Here is a 13349-nt window from a genome sequence, read left to right on the forward strand (position 1 = left end):
CATGGCCCCTTACCAGCCTGAGAATACCAGCCCCCAGCTGTCTGCTTTATCAAGGCTGGTTGACAAAAATGAAGGGGACCTTATGCCTTTTTTAATTATTTATTTAACCCCTTCACCCCGAAGCCTGTTTTCACCTTCCTGACCAGGCAATTTTTTTCAATTCTGACCGTGTCACTTTATGAGGTCATAACTCTGGAACGCTTCAATGGATCCCAGTTATTATGGGAATGTTTTCTTGTGACATATTGTACTTTATGATACTGGTAAGATTTCTTTGATATGACTTGTGGATATTTGTTAAAAAAACAGAAATTTGACAAAAATTTGGAAAATTTAGCAATTTTCAAACTTTTTAATTTCTGTGCCCTTAAATCAGAGAGTCATATAGCACAAAATAGTTAATAAATATTTCCCACATGTCTACTTCACATCAGCACAATTTTGGAAACATAATTATTTTTGTTAGGAAGTTATAAGGGTTAAAAGTTGACCAGTGATTTCTAATTTTTACATCAAAATTTGTAAAACCACTTTTTAGGGGCCACCTCACACTTGAAGTAACTTTGAGGGGCCAATATGACAGAAAATACCCCAAAATGACACCATTCTAAATACTGCACCCCGCGTCCATCCTGGTGCCAGGGGTCTCCATGGAAACCATCAGGCCATCGCAATCGCATCGCGATGTCCCGATGGAAGTACCCAGGGAGCCCCCTCCCTGCGTGATGCTTCTCTATGCTGCTGTCACTACTGACAGCTGCATCAGAGGGGTTAAATGCCCGCAATCACTGCTAGCACCGATCGTGGACATTGCTGTGAGGTGTCAGTTGTCACATACAGCTGACACCTGCACCCAATCGCTCAGTATGAGGCCACACGATTGTGCCACCGTATATATATTGCTCTTTGCAGGAACGCACCTCCCGCAGTGCAGTATATGTATAGTTCATGTCGGGAAGGGGTTAAATAATTAAAAAAACTGTTTGGGGACCCCTCTATCCTTGCTACCCATCCTTGCTGAAGCTGATAGCTAAGGGTTGCAGCCTACAGCTGTCAATTTTGCCTAGCTGGTTTTCAAAAATACAGGGGAATACATGCTGTTTTTAAGATATATTTATTTATGGCGCACGAGGTTGCTGATGAATACTCCTATCAGCCTGCTCTCACTGTTATTAGCAGCAGCAGGTGTAGGCTGATGGGAGTAGTAGTCCCAGCAGCCACTGTCTACTCTCGCTTTTATCAGTTGAATATAACTCTCAACATTCTCCCTTGCTCATGCTGATCGCAATTCGAACAGGAGAGAATGATGAGAGAGGTCTTCAGCACTTGGTGCCGGGGACCAGCGCTAACATTACTGTTGCTTCCCACATGTCAGCACGTGCACACTGATGTCATCTGTGTGTCATCAGTGTGCACGTGTGCAGGACATTTGGCAGCTTGTGATACTGTTAAAAAATGGACATGTCAGCAAATTTTGCCCACGGACACATGGTCCGTGGAAACACACAGACATTTGCACAGACTCAATCACTTGAAAAGGTCTACATGTGTAAGTGTCTCTGGTACATGTGAGAACTGTCACCACACGTACTGGACATACTGACGTCTGAAAAAGGCCTAAGAGAGTACCACAAAACTTTAGTAACACAATGTATGGGCTCCACCTTAACTCTTCAGTGCCAGGTATTAGGAAATTGGAATTAAAAGCTATTTAACATGAGAACTTTCAAAGATAAGGGTGCAAAAGCACATGTTGCAGCTGAAAACTGGCAGCATGGGCAGTGATTACAAATGCCAGCAACTAAAAGCTCCTTTATACTTGAGGGATGAACCATTATTTGGCAAAACTTTAGCTCACTGTGTCGCTGTTACCAATCAAAGTGCCCTTAGCAGCTGTCATTTGCAAACTGTGGCAAACTGCATGTCCACAGGGTTTTCAGCAGCACCGTGGCTGCAACTTGGAGACAATGCAATGTACATGAACACCTGCAATGTATGAACACTTATTTATATAGGTTATTTAATATTATATATTGCAGTTTTCACAGATGAATTAAATGGAAATGAAACAAACCTGTTTGGAAACCAGATGGATATCCAATGATCCAAGGAGTGAAACTGGATAACCAGTAGTTGTGAATTAATTTCTGAGCCCAAAAATTGCCTTTAACCCCTTTCTGACATCAGATGTACTATCCCGTCCATGGGACCAGGGCCCCTATGCCCATGGACGGGATAGTACGTCTAGCGCAATCAGCGGCGCCCACGTGGTGAGCGCCGCTGATCGCGGCCGGGTGTCAGCTGATTATCACAGCTCACACCCAGCACAATGTGTCAGCAGTGGTCACGGACCGCCCCCGACACGTTAACCCCTTGCACACCGCGATCTAACATGATCGCGGTGTACCGGAGGTTAAAGGGAAGCATCGGCAGGGAGGGGGCTTTCTCCGTGCTTCCCTGAGCCCCCCACAGCAGCGCAGTGTGCAGCGCTGCTGCAGTGGGCTCTTTCCCTGCAGGCCCCCGAATCCAAGATGGCGACGGGGACTTTCGGTGAGCTGACTTCCTCAATGCCTGCAAAGGGCAGGCATGAGGAAGTCTGCAGCAGTGCTTGTGACAGATTGCTGATCTGTCACAGTGATCTGTGATGTGACAGATCAGCGATCTGTCACAAGACAGTGATGTCCCACCTGGGACTATGTAATAAAGTTAAAAAAAAAAAAAAGTGTTAAAATAATGGGAAAGAAAAAAAAAAAAAAAAAAAAAAAAAAAAAAAAAAAAAAAAATCGCCAAATAAATTAGAAAAATAAATAAAAATATTCCCCCAATAAATCCATTTTTTGGAAATAAGTACACATATTAGGTATCGCCGCTTCCGTAACAACCCGCCCCATAAAACTGTCCCATTAGTTAACCTCTTTAGCGAACCCCTTAAAAAATAAAAATAAAAAACGAAGCAAAAAATAATGATTTATTATCATACCGCCAAACAAAAAGTGCAATAACGCACAATCAAAAAGACGCATATAAATATCCATGGTACCGCTGAATACGTCATCTTGTCCCGCAAAAAACGAGCTGCCATACAGCATCATCAGCGAAAAAATAAAAAATAAAAAAGTTATAGCTTGCAGAATAAAGCGATGCAAAAATGATTATTTTTTATATAAAATAGTTTTCATTGCATAAAACCGCCAGAACATAAAAAAATGACCTAAATGAGGTACCGCTGTAACTGTACTGACCCGAAGAATAAAACCGCTTTATCAATTTTACCGCACGCGGAACGGTGTAAACGCACCCCCCCAAAAGAAATTCATGAATCGCTGGGTTTTGTTCATTCTGCGTCCCAAAAATCGGAATAAAAAGCGATCAAAAAATGTCACGAGCTCGAAAATGGTACCAATAAAAACGTCAACTCATCCTGCAAAAAATAAGACCTCACATGACTCGGTGGGTCAAAATATGGAAAAATTATAGCTCTCAATATGTGGTGATGCAAAAACTATTTTTACAATAAAAAGCGTCTTTTAGCGTATGACAGCTGCCAAAAATAAAAACCGCCATAAATAGTAAATCAAACCCCCCGTTATCACCCCCTTAGTTAGGGAAAAATAATAAAATTAAAAGAAAATGTATTTATTTCTATTTTCCCATTAGGGTTAGGGCTAGGGTTAGGGCCAGGGCTAGGGTTAGGGTTAGGGCTAGGGCTAGGGCTAGGAGTAGGGTAGGGGCTGATATTAGGGTTAGGGGTGTGTTGGGGTTCGGGTTAGATTTAGAATTTGGGGTTTCCACTGTTTGGGCACATCAGGTGCTCTCCAAATGCAATATGGCGTCTGATCTCAATTCCAGCCAATTCTGAGTTGAAAAAGTCAAATGGTGCTCCTTCCCTTCCAAGCTCTGCCATGCGCCCAAACAGTGTTTTACCCACACATGTAGGGTATCATCCTACTCAGGACAAATTGCAAAACAACTTTTGGGGTCCAATTTCTCCTGTTACCCCTAGAAAAATAAAAAACTGGGGGCAAAAATATCATGTTTGTGGAAAAAATACGAATTTTTTATTTTCACGCCCGGGCATTATAAACTTCTGTGAAGCACTGGGGGGTTCAAAGTGCTCACCACACATCTAGATAAGTTCCTTGGGGGGTCTAGTTTACAAAATGGTATCATTTGTGGGGGGTTTCCACTGTTTTGGTACATCAGGGGTTTTCCAATCGGACATGGTGTCCGATCTCAATTCCAGCCAAAAACGTCAAATGGCGCTGCTTCACTTCCGAGCTCTGCCATGCGCCCAAATAGTGGTTTACCCCCACATGTGGGGTATCAGCATACTCAGGACAAATTGCACAATAACTTTTAGGGTCCTGTTACCCTTGGGAAAATAAAAATTTGGGGTGAAAAGATCATTTTTGTGGAAAAAATATGATTTTTTTATTGTACCGCTGTACGTTATAAACTTCTGTGAAGCCCTTGTGGGTTCAAAGTTCTCACCACATATGTAGATAAGTTCCTTGGGGGGGTGTAGTTTCCAAAATGGGGTCACTTGTGGGGGGTTTCCACTGTTTAGGTACATCAGGGACTCTCCAAACGTGACATGGCGTCCGATCTGAATTCCAGCCAATTTTGCATTGAAAAGGGTCAAACGGGGCTCCTTCCCTTCTGAGCTCTGCCATGTGCCGAAACAGTGGTTCCCCCCCACATATCAGGTATCAACGTACTCAGGACAAATTGCACAATAACTTTTGCAGTCTAATTTCTCCTGTTACCCTTGGTAAAATAAAAAAAATTGAACCTGAAGTATTTTTTTTGTGAAAAAAAGTTAGATGTTCATTTTTTTAAAATATGCAAAAAATTCCTGTGACGCACCTAAAGAGTTAATAAATTTCTTGAATGTGGTTTTGAGCACCTTAAGGGGTGCAGTTTTTAAAATGGTGTCACTTTTGGGTATTTTCTATCATATAGACCCCTCAAAGTGGCTTCAAATGTGATGTGGTCCGTAAAAATAAAATGGTGTTGCAAAAATGAGAAATCGCTGGTCAATTTTTAACCCTTATAACTTCCTAACAAAAAAAAATTTTGGTTCCAAAATTGTGCTGATGTAAAGGAAACATGTGGAAAATGTTACTTATTAAGGGTTTTCGGTGACGCATCTCTGTGATTTAAGGGCATAAAAATTCAAATTTGGAAAATTGCAATTTTTTTCACAAATAAACGCAAGTTATTTGAATGAAATTTTACCACTATCATAAAGTACAATATGTCACGAGAAAACAATGTCAGAATCACCGGGATCCATGGAAGCATTCCAGAGTTATGACCTCATAAAGGGACAGTGGTCAGAATTGTAAGAATTGGCCTGGTCATGAACGTGCAAACCACCCTTGGGGGTGAAGGGGTTAAAATTACTTCAGAGACTGTTTTTAGAACAGAGCTGCAAATCAATATACATAAGTGAATTGACAGTTTAAAAACCTCTTTAATATGGGACAAAACCTTATTCCAATGAATGCAATGTTGATAATCTTCATGTAAGGTGGACCCTGTTGGCATTCCAGACCATACATTTCATACATACCAAATTAGCTAGTTTCCATGTTTTAACTAAAAAATATGCTGAATAATATAATTTATTTTTTAAAAATAAATTGGGATGCTTTATCCCATATTTTTGGTGATATTGATATTAGAGATATGATCGCAAGGTACACATTCGATTCTGTGGTCCACTTAACCTGATCTTTTATTACAGAAATCCTTACTGAATCCTAACATCAACATCAACATTTTATAAGCTTTATTAGCTGTATATTGATTTTAGGATTCAATAAGGATTTTTTGTAATAAAAGATCACTTTGTAGTCAACCCCTTTGTGATAAATGTATTTTTTTTTATAATATCTAAACCATCCACACACACGCAATGTATATAGAGTCTGTATTTCAGTACTGCAGCTTTTATTTGAAAATACCAAAAAATGTGTTTTTATGCCAAACCAGTTTTTAAAAGCTTCAAAAGCTATTATCTTCTAACAAGCATTTGTGTTGTGCCTTTCTCACAATGGACTCAAAGTGCATGTCTTTTTCTGTAAATCTGAACGAATTTTTCTTTATTTTGACCTTCCAAAAAGTTCTCCACCTTGTCAGTTTCCTGAAATTGTTGATTATCCCAAACTTGGATGATTTCCAAGAGTCTGACTTCACAAATCTTTCTAAATTTAAACCAAACTTTATGTAATTGTCTTTAGATCTGTGAATTTCTAGTGACTAAAGTTCAAGATTACTTTCTCTAATGTCAAACAGGTACAGACCGGCATATTTCACAGTCCCTTATGGATCACAAAGCCCAAACTGACTGCAGCTCTCCTGACCCAAACTTGCAACTTCATAAACATATTTAAGGCTCTAAATTCGGGTCGGGTGACTTAGTCAGTCTACAGTAGGCACTGCAGTCCATACACAGGTCGTAAAATACACCCATCTGAACCTGGCTTAAAGGGTTTTTCCAGGACTTTGTTTATTTTTTTACTGCCTGCTTATGATATCTACTGGCTCAGACTGGTCAAAGACTGCCCTTGTTGGTGATTCTTCACCTTCAGTTGACATCGTTTTGATGGAGCAGCTGCTTCTCTTCTACTCTGCTCTGTTGATGGGGCATGACTGCAGATGTCATGCTAAAATTCATAACAGGCTCACCTCTGCCTTATGTGTCATGAGTGTGTCATGTATTCCTGGGAGATCTGGGATTAGAAGATCACTACATATTGTGAATCACAGATTTTTCATTCAGCCTGTGTGTTTGTGATCCATATTAAATGGATTTGGCATTCTTTGGTGCTAAAGGGGTTGCCGACCCTTTCTACGCTGGTCAAAAACTTGCAGCTACATTTTCATCTGCTTCTAATCTGGTCATTACCTCTCCCTATAAAACTTGGCTAGACCTTCTCTGTCTTGCCAGTGAAAGCTTTGCTTTCTAGCTCTTTGGAGATGCCGTGCTAAATAGGAGATTGTTGTTGCTACTGGAGATTGTTGCATGCTGTTTTGGGGTGTAAGCTTTAATCACTGTCCTATTCCCATTTGGTTGGTAGAGCCCTATCCTTCCCTATATACCTCATTACCTTTGGTGAGTGTTTGCATGTTTATTGGTTTCTGTTATTCCTGTTTTGTCTTTGCGTCTTGTTAACCATATATTTCTGTCCCAGGCCTCATGGGATGAGGGAGGGGGACAGATCAGGGTTTAACAGGAGCATAGTAACATCAGAGGCTCGGGCCTCCCTACCTTCAAGAGTACCCCCGAGACAGGGATAGTTAGGGTCCCAGTTCCAGGAAAAGTTTGAGGACCCCCTTCCTTATTGAAGACAGTCACAGAATGACATTAACTGCTGGAAGCCAGCTGTCAATCAATATGAGACTTGCAGTCATGCCAAGTCAACAAAGCAGCCCAGAAGAAGAAAAGCTGCTTTGTTGATGTGAAGTAATAGAATTGCCTGCGGGAGTGATCCGTTAATGCTCTGAGCTGGAGCCATTTAGAACAGGCAAGAAGATAATAACTGCCTATCTGTTAGTTCTTAAGTAGTGATGAGCAAGTATACTCGTTACTCGAGTGATCTCTAAATAGTTGGAAGTGCTCGGAGATTTAGTTTCTATTGTCTCAGCTGCATGATTTGCGGCTACTTGACAGCCTGAATACACGTGGGAATTCCATAACAAACAGGCATTCCCCACAAGTATTCAGGCGGTCAAGTAGCTGCAAATCATGCAGCTGGGGCAATAGAAACTAAATCTCCCAGCACTTCCAAATACTCCGATCACCCTTAAGCCCATAGTAAAAAAATATTTTAAAAAGTCATGTAAAACTCCTTTAGGACCTTCAACGGTCTCTAAAGTCCCAAGTAACCTAGCCCATTCTCCAAAAATCTTAAACTGGGCTGCAAAGATTTTTCCTTATTGACAATGAGCAGTGTAAAGTGTAGAGACTGATGTTCATGTTATGGTCTGATTGCAAAGTAATAATTTATTAGAGTTTTTTCAAACTTGCTACATTTATGCTATTAACAAACAAAATGAAAGAATTACGAACCTTTGGTCCTGAAGGACCCGGAGAGCCTGATATACCAGGATTTCCTTGTATTCCAGTTTCTCCCTGGTTTATAAATATTTTTTTTGTCAGATTAAAGGGAATATAAACAAACTAGTATTTTTTATAGCATAGTTGCAGAAAAAGAATCTAAATAATTTTACAGAATCATAATTATTTGTATAGCAGAAATAGCAGAACTGACAATTCATTTTAAAATAGAAGCTTTAGGGAATGAAATAAAATGAATTTTACTTGAAAAGTGAAATGCAAATGATTGCCTGAGTTATAGAAATAAAATAAATTCAAAATGATGAAGTTTATAAATGAAAAAAAACTAACTTTGAATCGTATCTTGGATGTGCTGGTGTGTGACTTTAATTGGTACTGTTACAGTCACGCACCAGTAATTCTCATTCACTGCCTTTTCTTAAACATTCCCTCATTTCTTCATGTATGCAGACATAAATCTGAAGTTTGGTTCATTTTTTTCTTGACCTCCGCCTGGTTTCACAAAGCTTGTCAGAATGTTCTTGCGAAGCCCATTAAACTTTCTTTTTTTGGAAATTTACTTTTAAATCTTGTAGACATAAGGGTATCATCAGGGTATGACGTAAAATCTAATTTAACATTTGCAAAATGTTTTGGTGTGTAAGCTGAACCATCATTCAATTTTTCCATGTCCAAACTAAAACATGTAAAATAAGTATTGTGCAGAAGTTTTAGGCAGGTGTGTAAAAATGCTGCATAGTAGCAATGTCTTCAAAAATAGAAAAGTTAATAGTTTATATTTATTAAATTAAAATGTAAAGTGAAATCTACTGTATATCAAGATGAAAAGAGAAATCTAAATCAATTAAATATTTGATGTGATCACCATTTGCCTTGAAAACAGCATCAATTCATCTTGGTTCACCTGTACAAAGCCAGTGATTTTGTAGGATTATAATCAGTTGTATGTGTAACCAACTATACCAAACAGTTGATAATGATCATCATTTTCATATGGAGGTTGAAATACGGTCAATAAATGAAACTGGGAGCTGCTATGTAAGAGGGTGGGGAACAGTCAAACTCTGCTACAAAGGTGAAGAATGCAGTTTCATAGGGTCATACACCTTTGGCAAGACTGAGCACTGCAACAAAACGAAAGGTAGTTATACTGCATCAGCATTGTCTTTCTCAGGAAAAGATTGCAAAGCAGAATGGGGTTTCAAGATGTCATGTACATTGTCTTTTGAGGAAACACCAAGAAATAGGGAACATTGAGAACCATAGATGTAGTGGTGGGCTAAGGCTGGCTGGTTTCACACTTGCGTTTTTTTGCGCTGGATTTTAGCGCTAAAAAACGCATGCGTTTTTTCCCCCTATATTTTGCATGGGATGCGCTTATGTGCGCATACACATGCGTTTGTATGCATTTTTCCGCGCATGCGTTTTTTTGTGGTATGCGCTCGGGCGCACAAAATGCATCCTGTTGCATTTTTTGGGCGTCCGACTTGCCTAAAAAAAACCGCATGCACGCGCAATGCGTTTTTTTTACAGCAAGACTCCCATTATAAGTCTATGGGTGTGCATATGTGCGCATTGGCATGCTTATATATGCGTTTTTTTGCGCATGCGTTTTTTTTTTTTTAGACAATGGAATTTAGAGTTAGGGTTAGTTAAGGGGGTTTAGGGTTAGGGTTAGCTAGGGTTTAGGGTTAGGGTTTGGGTTAGGGTTAGTAGGGTTTGGTTAAGGGTTAGGGTCAGGGTTAGGGTTAATATGGTTTGGTTAAGGGTTAGGGTTAGGGTCAGGGTCAGGGTTAGGGTTAGGATCAGGGCATGGTTTGGTTAAGGGTTAGGGTCAGGGTCAGGGTTAGTAAAGTCATGGTTTGGGTTAGTGTGAGGGGCCACCTAATGTTGGAAAAAACGCAAACGTGGCAAAAACGCACTAAAAACGCATACAAATGCTGCGTTTTTTTCATGCATGCTCATAAAAATGCTTGAAAAAAACGCAGCATTTGTATGCGTTTGTATGCATTTTTTCAATGCATTTTTTTGGGGGGAAAAACGCGCTGCAAAAAAAAGCAAGTGTGAAAGTAGCCTAAGTGGTGCAGCAGATGAAAGACATATGCTTGTCATCGAAATCTGGAGACGTTCAGCAGTGCCATCAGCTCAGAATTGGCAGCAACCAGTAGGACCCAGCTACACTCATCAACTGTGCAAAAATGTGTGGTCTTATTGGAAGATTTGCAGCCCAAAAGCCATACCTTCAACATGAAAACAAGTCCAAGCAACTCAACTATGTACAAAAACATAGTAACTGGGGTGCTGAGAAATAGCAGCAGGTGCTTTGGACTGATGAGTCAACATTTGATTTGGTGTCCACAAGTCTGAGAAATTCAAGCAGATACTTGTCAATCATGTAATACTACCATGAAGATATTGGATTGGTTCCATTTTCATTCTCTAGCAGAACAACAACCACAAACAGATAGCCAATGTCATTTAAAAGAATCAGGAAGCAGGAAACATCCCAATATAAGCATGCAAAGACAAGTCCAGGGATTCCTTCAAAATGATAGTTAATTTCTCAATTACTTAGAAATCAGCTGTGAATTAATTTGCATTTCAATCTGAAGACCTATTGTAGATCTGAAGCATGCGTTTCCTCATCCTGCTAGACTGATGGCTCTTTTGCCTGAAGTCACACATCATAGAAGCTGTCAGTCAAGCAGAAGGAGGTAGTGGCAGATTCTTCAGATCTTTAATGGCTCTTCAGCACCATTTTCATATCAATTCAAGCCCTGATTTTTGATCAATGGAAGAATAGACTGGCCATGTAAAGGTATTGCTTGATTTTTCTTTGAAAGAGCTACAAAGTAGTTTGTGGGGTGAAATCCTGTTGACAGATTCCCTTTAAGAACCATCTTCAGGGTAAATTAAAACAAGGAATCCTGGAAAGTGATGATATTGCCTGAACCCAACATTGAATCTGTCTGGGAATACACAAAGGCAGTCAAATTTATGAAAGTCTACATCCACAGAACATCGGTGGTGAGTTCTCCACAATGGTTGGAACAAACGCTCTGCTGAGTTCCTTCAAAAACTATGTGCAAGTGTGCCAGGAAAAAGGTGGTTCACAACAAATATTGATTTTTTATTTTTATTTTGGTACTTGATCAAAATAAATTATTAATACTTCTATTTTTTTAAAGTATTCTTAGTTTGCGGCATTTCTCTGACACCTGCCTAAAACCTTTCTCCTGTACTTTATGTCTTAAAAAAATCATGCATAAATATTTATATTCTAAAAATGATTGCATAATGCTATGATATTCCATTACTTTATGATCGGTGAATGTCAGACTTCTAGAACTTCCAGTGTTTCTGAGAAAGAAAGAAAGAGGCTAAACTGATATACAGTATTACTGCATCTGCTTTTAATGGGGTTGCCCAGCTATAGGGTACAATTCTGCCATCGCGTGTGTAGGTTTTCCCTGCAAAGTGATGTTCCCTACCTCTCACCTGTGGGGAAACTGCAGCTGGACCCATTTATTAGTAAGTTCACCGCTTTGTAGAGGGAAAACAGCAAAGGGGACATAGCCCTATGCTAGCACTGTATCCCCCTTCATTCTCAGGATGGGTTGATGTTCGAGGGCATATTCTAGCACTTTATAAATTGTATGTTTCACAAAAAGTTAACAAACAGACTTGAAATTGTGTCCATACTCATAATGACCTGCTTTGTGCATGTAATGCATTATTGTATTTCATTATAGATTAATCAAAGCAGGAGATAAGCTGCATATAGTTAAATGTCTTGTAAGTTTTGCCTTGACCTTTTTCAGTGCTCATCAAAACTGGAGTTGATATATTTGATCTATTTAAGAACATTAAATGATGCTTCTACTGCAAACAATTCATTCATACAAGATTTAACTTGACAGAACTTACAGTTACATTTTTATACCACCGTGTTGGAAAATATGGTACTTTCGACATGGATCCTGTGCAAAAAAAATGCTCTCATTCTGTTATAGGAATGTGCATGCTGTACTTATGAAATCTACATCAGTAGACAACCTGTTTGTCTAGCATACATGACATACTTACTTTAACACCCATTATTCCAGGTTCTCCTTTTTTGCCTGGATATCCTAACATTCCCTAAAAAAATAATTTAGATAGATGAGATTGCACATGAACAACTTCACTTAATTACTATTTTGTAACATAAATGTAAACCATTGAACATAATTACTTTTTTATCAAAATCACATAATATATTGTACAAAAATAAAGCTCCAGATCTCCAGCATAGCACCTGACAAAATTCCATCTAACTGAACTTGCCTCCTTTGAAGCTTACTACATACCATCTATGAATGAACCATGTGCATTAATTTGCACAAAGAGCAGTAGCGTAGCTAGCAGTCGCCTCCAGCCCCTCACTCAGAGGTGCCACTAGAGCTACCCCCACTCTAAACAGGCATGTGCAGATAGTAGTTAAACTCTGTGGGAGGAGCAGGGAAACATGGTCTCCCTGCACCATCGCTCTATGTTCGGTAGACCACAAGTTGATTTAAAGGGAATCTGTCAGGTCCTTTTTGTGTAGTATACTAATAACATCCTGAAATAGGGCTTGGGCAGTCCTTTCAGGGAATGTAATGTTTCTTATTACATAGGACTGATTGGATGCAGCCAGATTGCTAAATTACTCACCCTTGGATTGCATCACTGGCCGTCGGCTCTCCTGAAATGAGCGTGGCAACTGTCACTCCCAGGTCAGGAGAGCATACAGCCAGTCTGAGGATTGCGATGTGATCCTCGGGCATAAGGCAGTCTGAATGAATCAGTGATACCAGTGCAGAGGGGTGGTATTATGGGCAGGGGAAGGGGTGAATATTGATTTTCAATTTACATATGCTTGACTTGCTGATGTGAGACAATACATTAGTCAAGGGCTTACAGGAATATAACTGGGCCATATAACTAAAAGTAGCATATCCTGAAAGGGCTGCCCAACCCCTGTTATACTATACTATTAGTATATTGCACAAAAATGACCTTGACAAATTCCCTTTAAGCCTGCAGTCTACAGAAAAGCAGGGAGACCCATGGATGAGGCAGGGAGTGGGTCGCTGTGATGACATCATCATGTCGTGACTTTACATACCCCAATGCAATGACATCACCTCATTGGTCCACCCATGACTTGGTCCAGTCTGCTGACGGACTCCTCAGGATCCATGGTTAGGAGAGTATAAGATGTTTCTTTTTATTTAATTCT

At 39.7% G+C, this 13349-nt stretch overlaps 1 protein-coding gene across 1 annotated transcript in view; it reads right to left on the reverse strand.

The window, feature by feature from the left end:
* Positions 1 to 13349, reverse strand: part of LOC141095090 (uncharacterized) — a 616558-nt gene that overhangs the window by 144795 nt on the left and 458414 nt on the right. Inside the window, exons 89-90 of the mRNA XM_073580971.1 lie at positions 12173 to 12226; positions 8078 to 8140 (exon numbers count right to left, since the gene is read on the reverse strand). Coding sequence (XP_073437072.1) covers positions 8078 to 8140; positions 12173 to 12226 — 117 coding nt within the window. The remainder of the gene's footprint in view (positions 1 to 8077; positions 8141 to 12172; positions 12227 to 13349) is intronic.

Source organism: Dendrobates tinctorius, unplaced genomic scaffold (assembly GCF_039654945.1).
Source record: "Dendrobates tinctorius isolate UK_male_01 unplaced genomic scaffold, ASM3965494v1 ptg000066l, whole genome shotgun sequence".
In the NCBI taxonomy this organism is placed as follows: domain Eukaryota; kingdom Metazoa; phylum Chordata; class Amphibia; order Anura; family Dendrobatidae; genus Dendrobates; species Dendrobates tinctorius.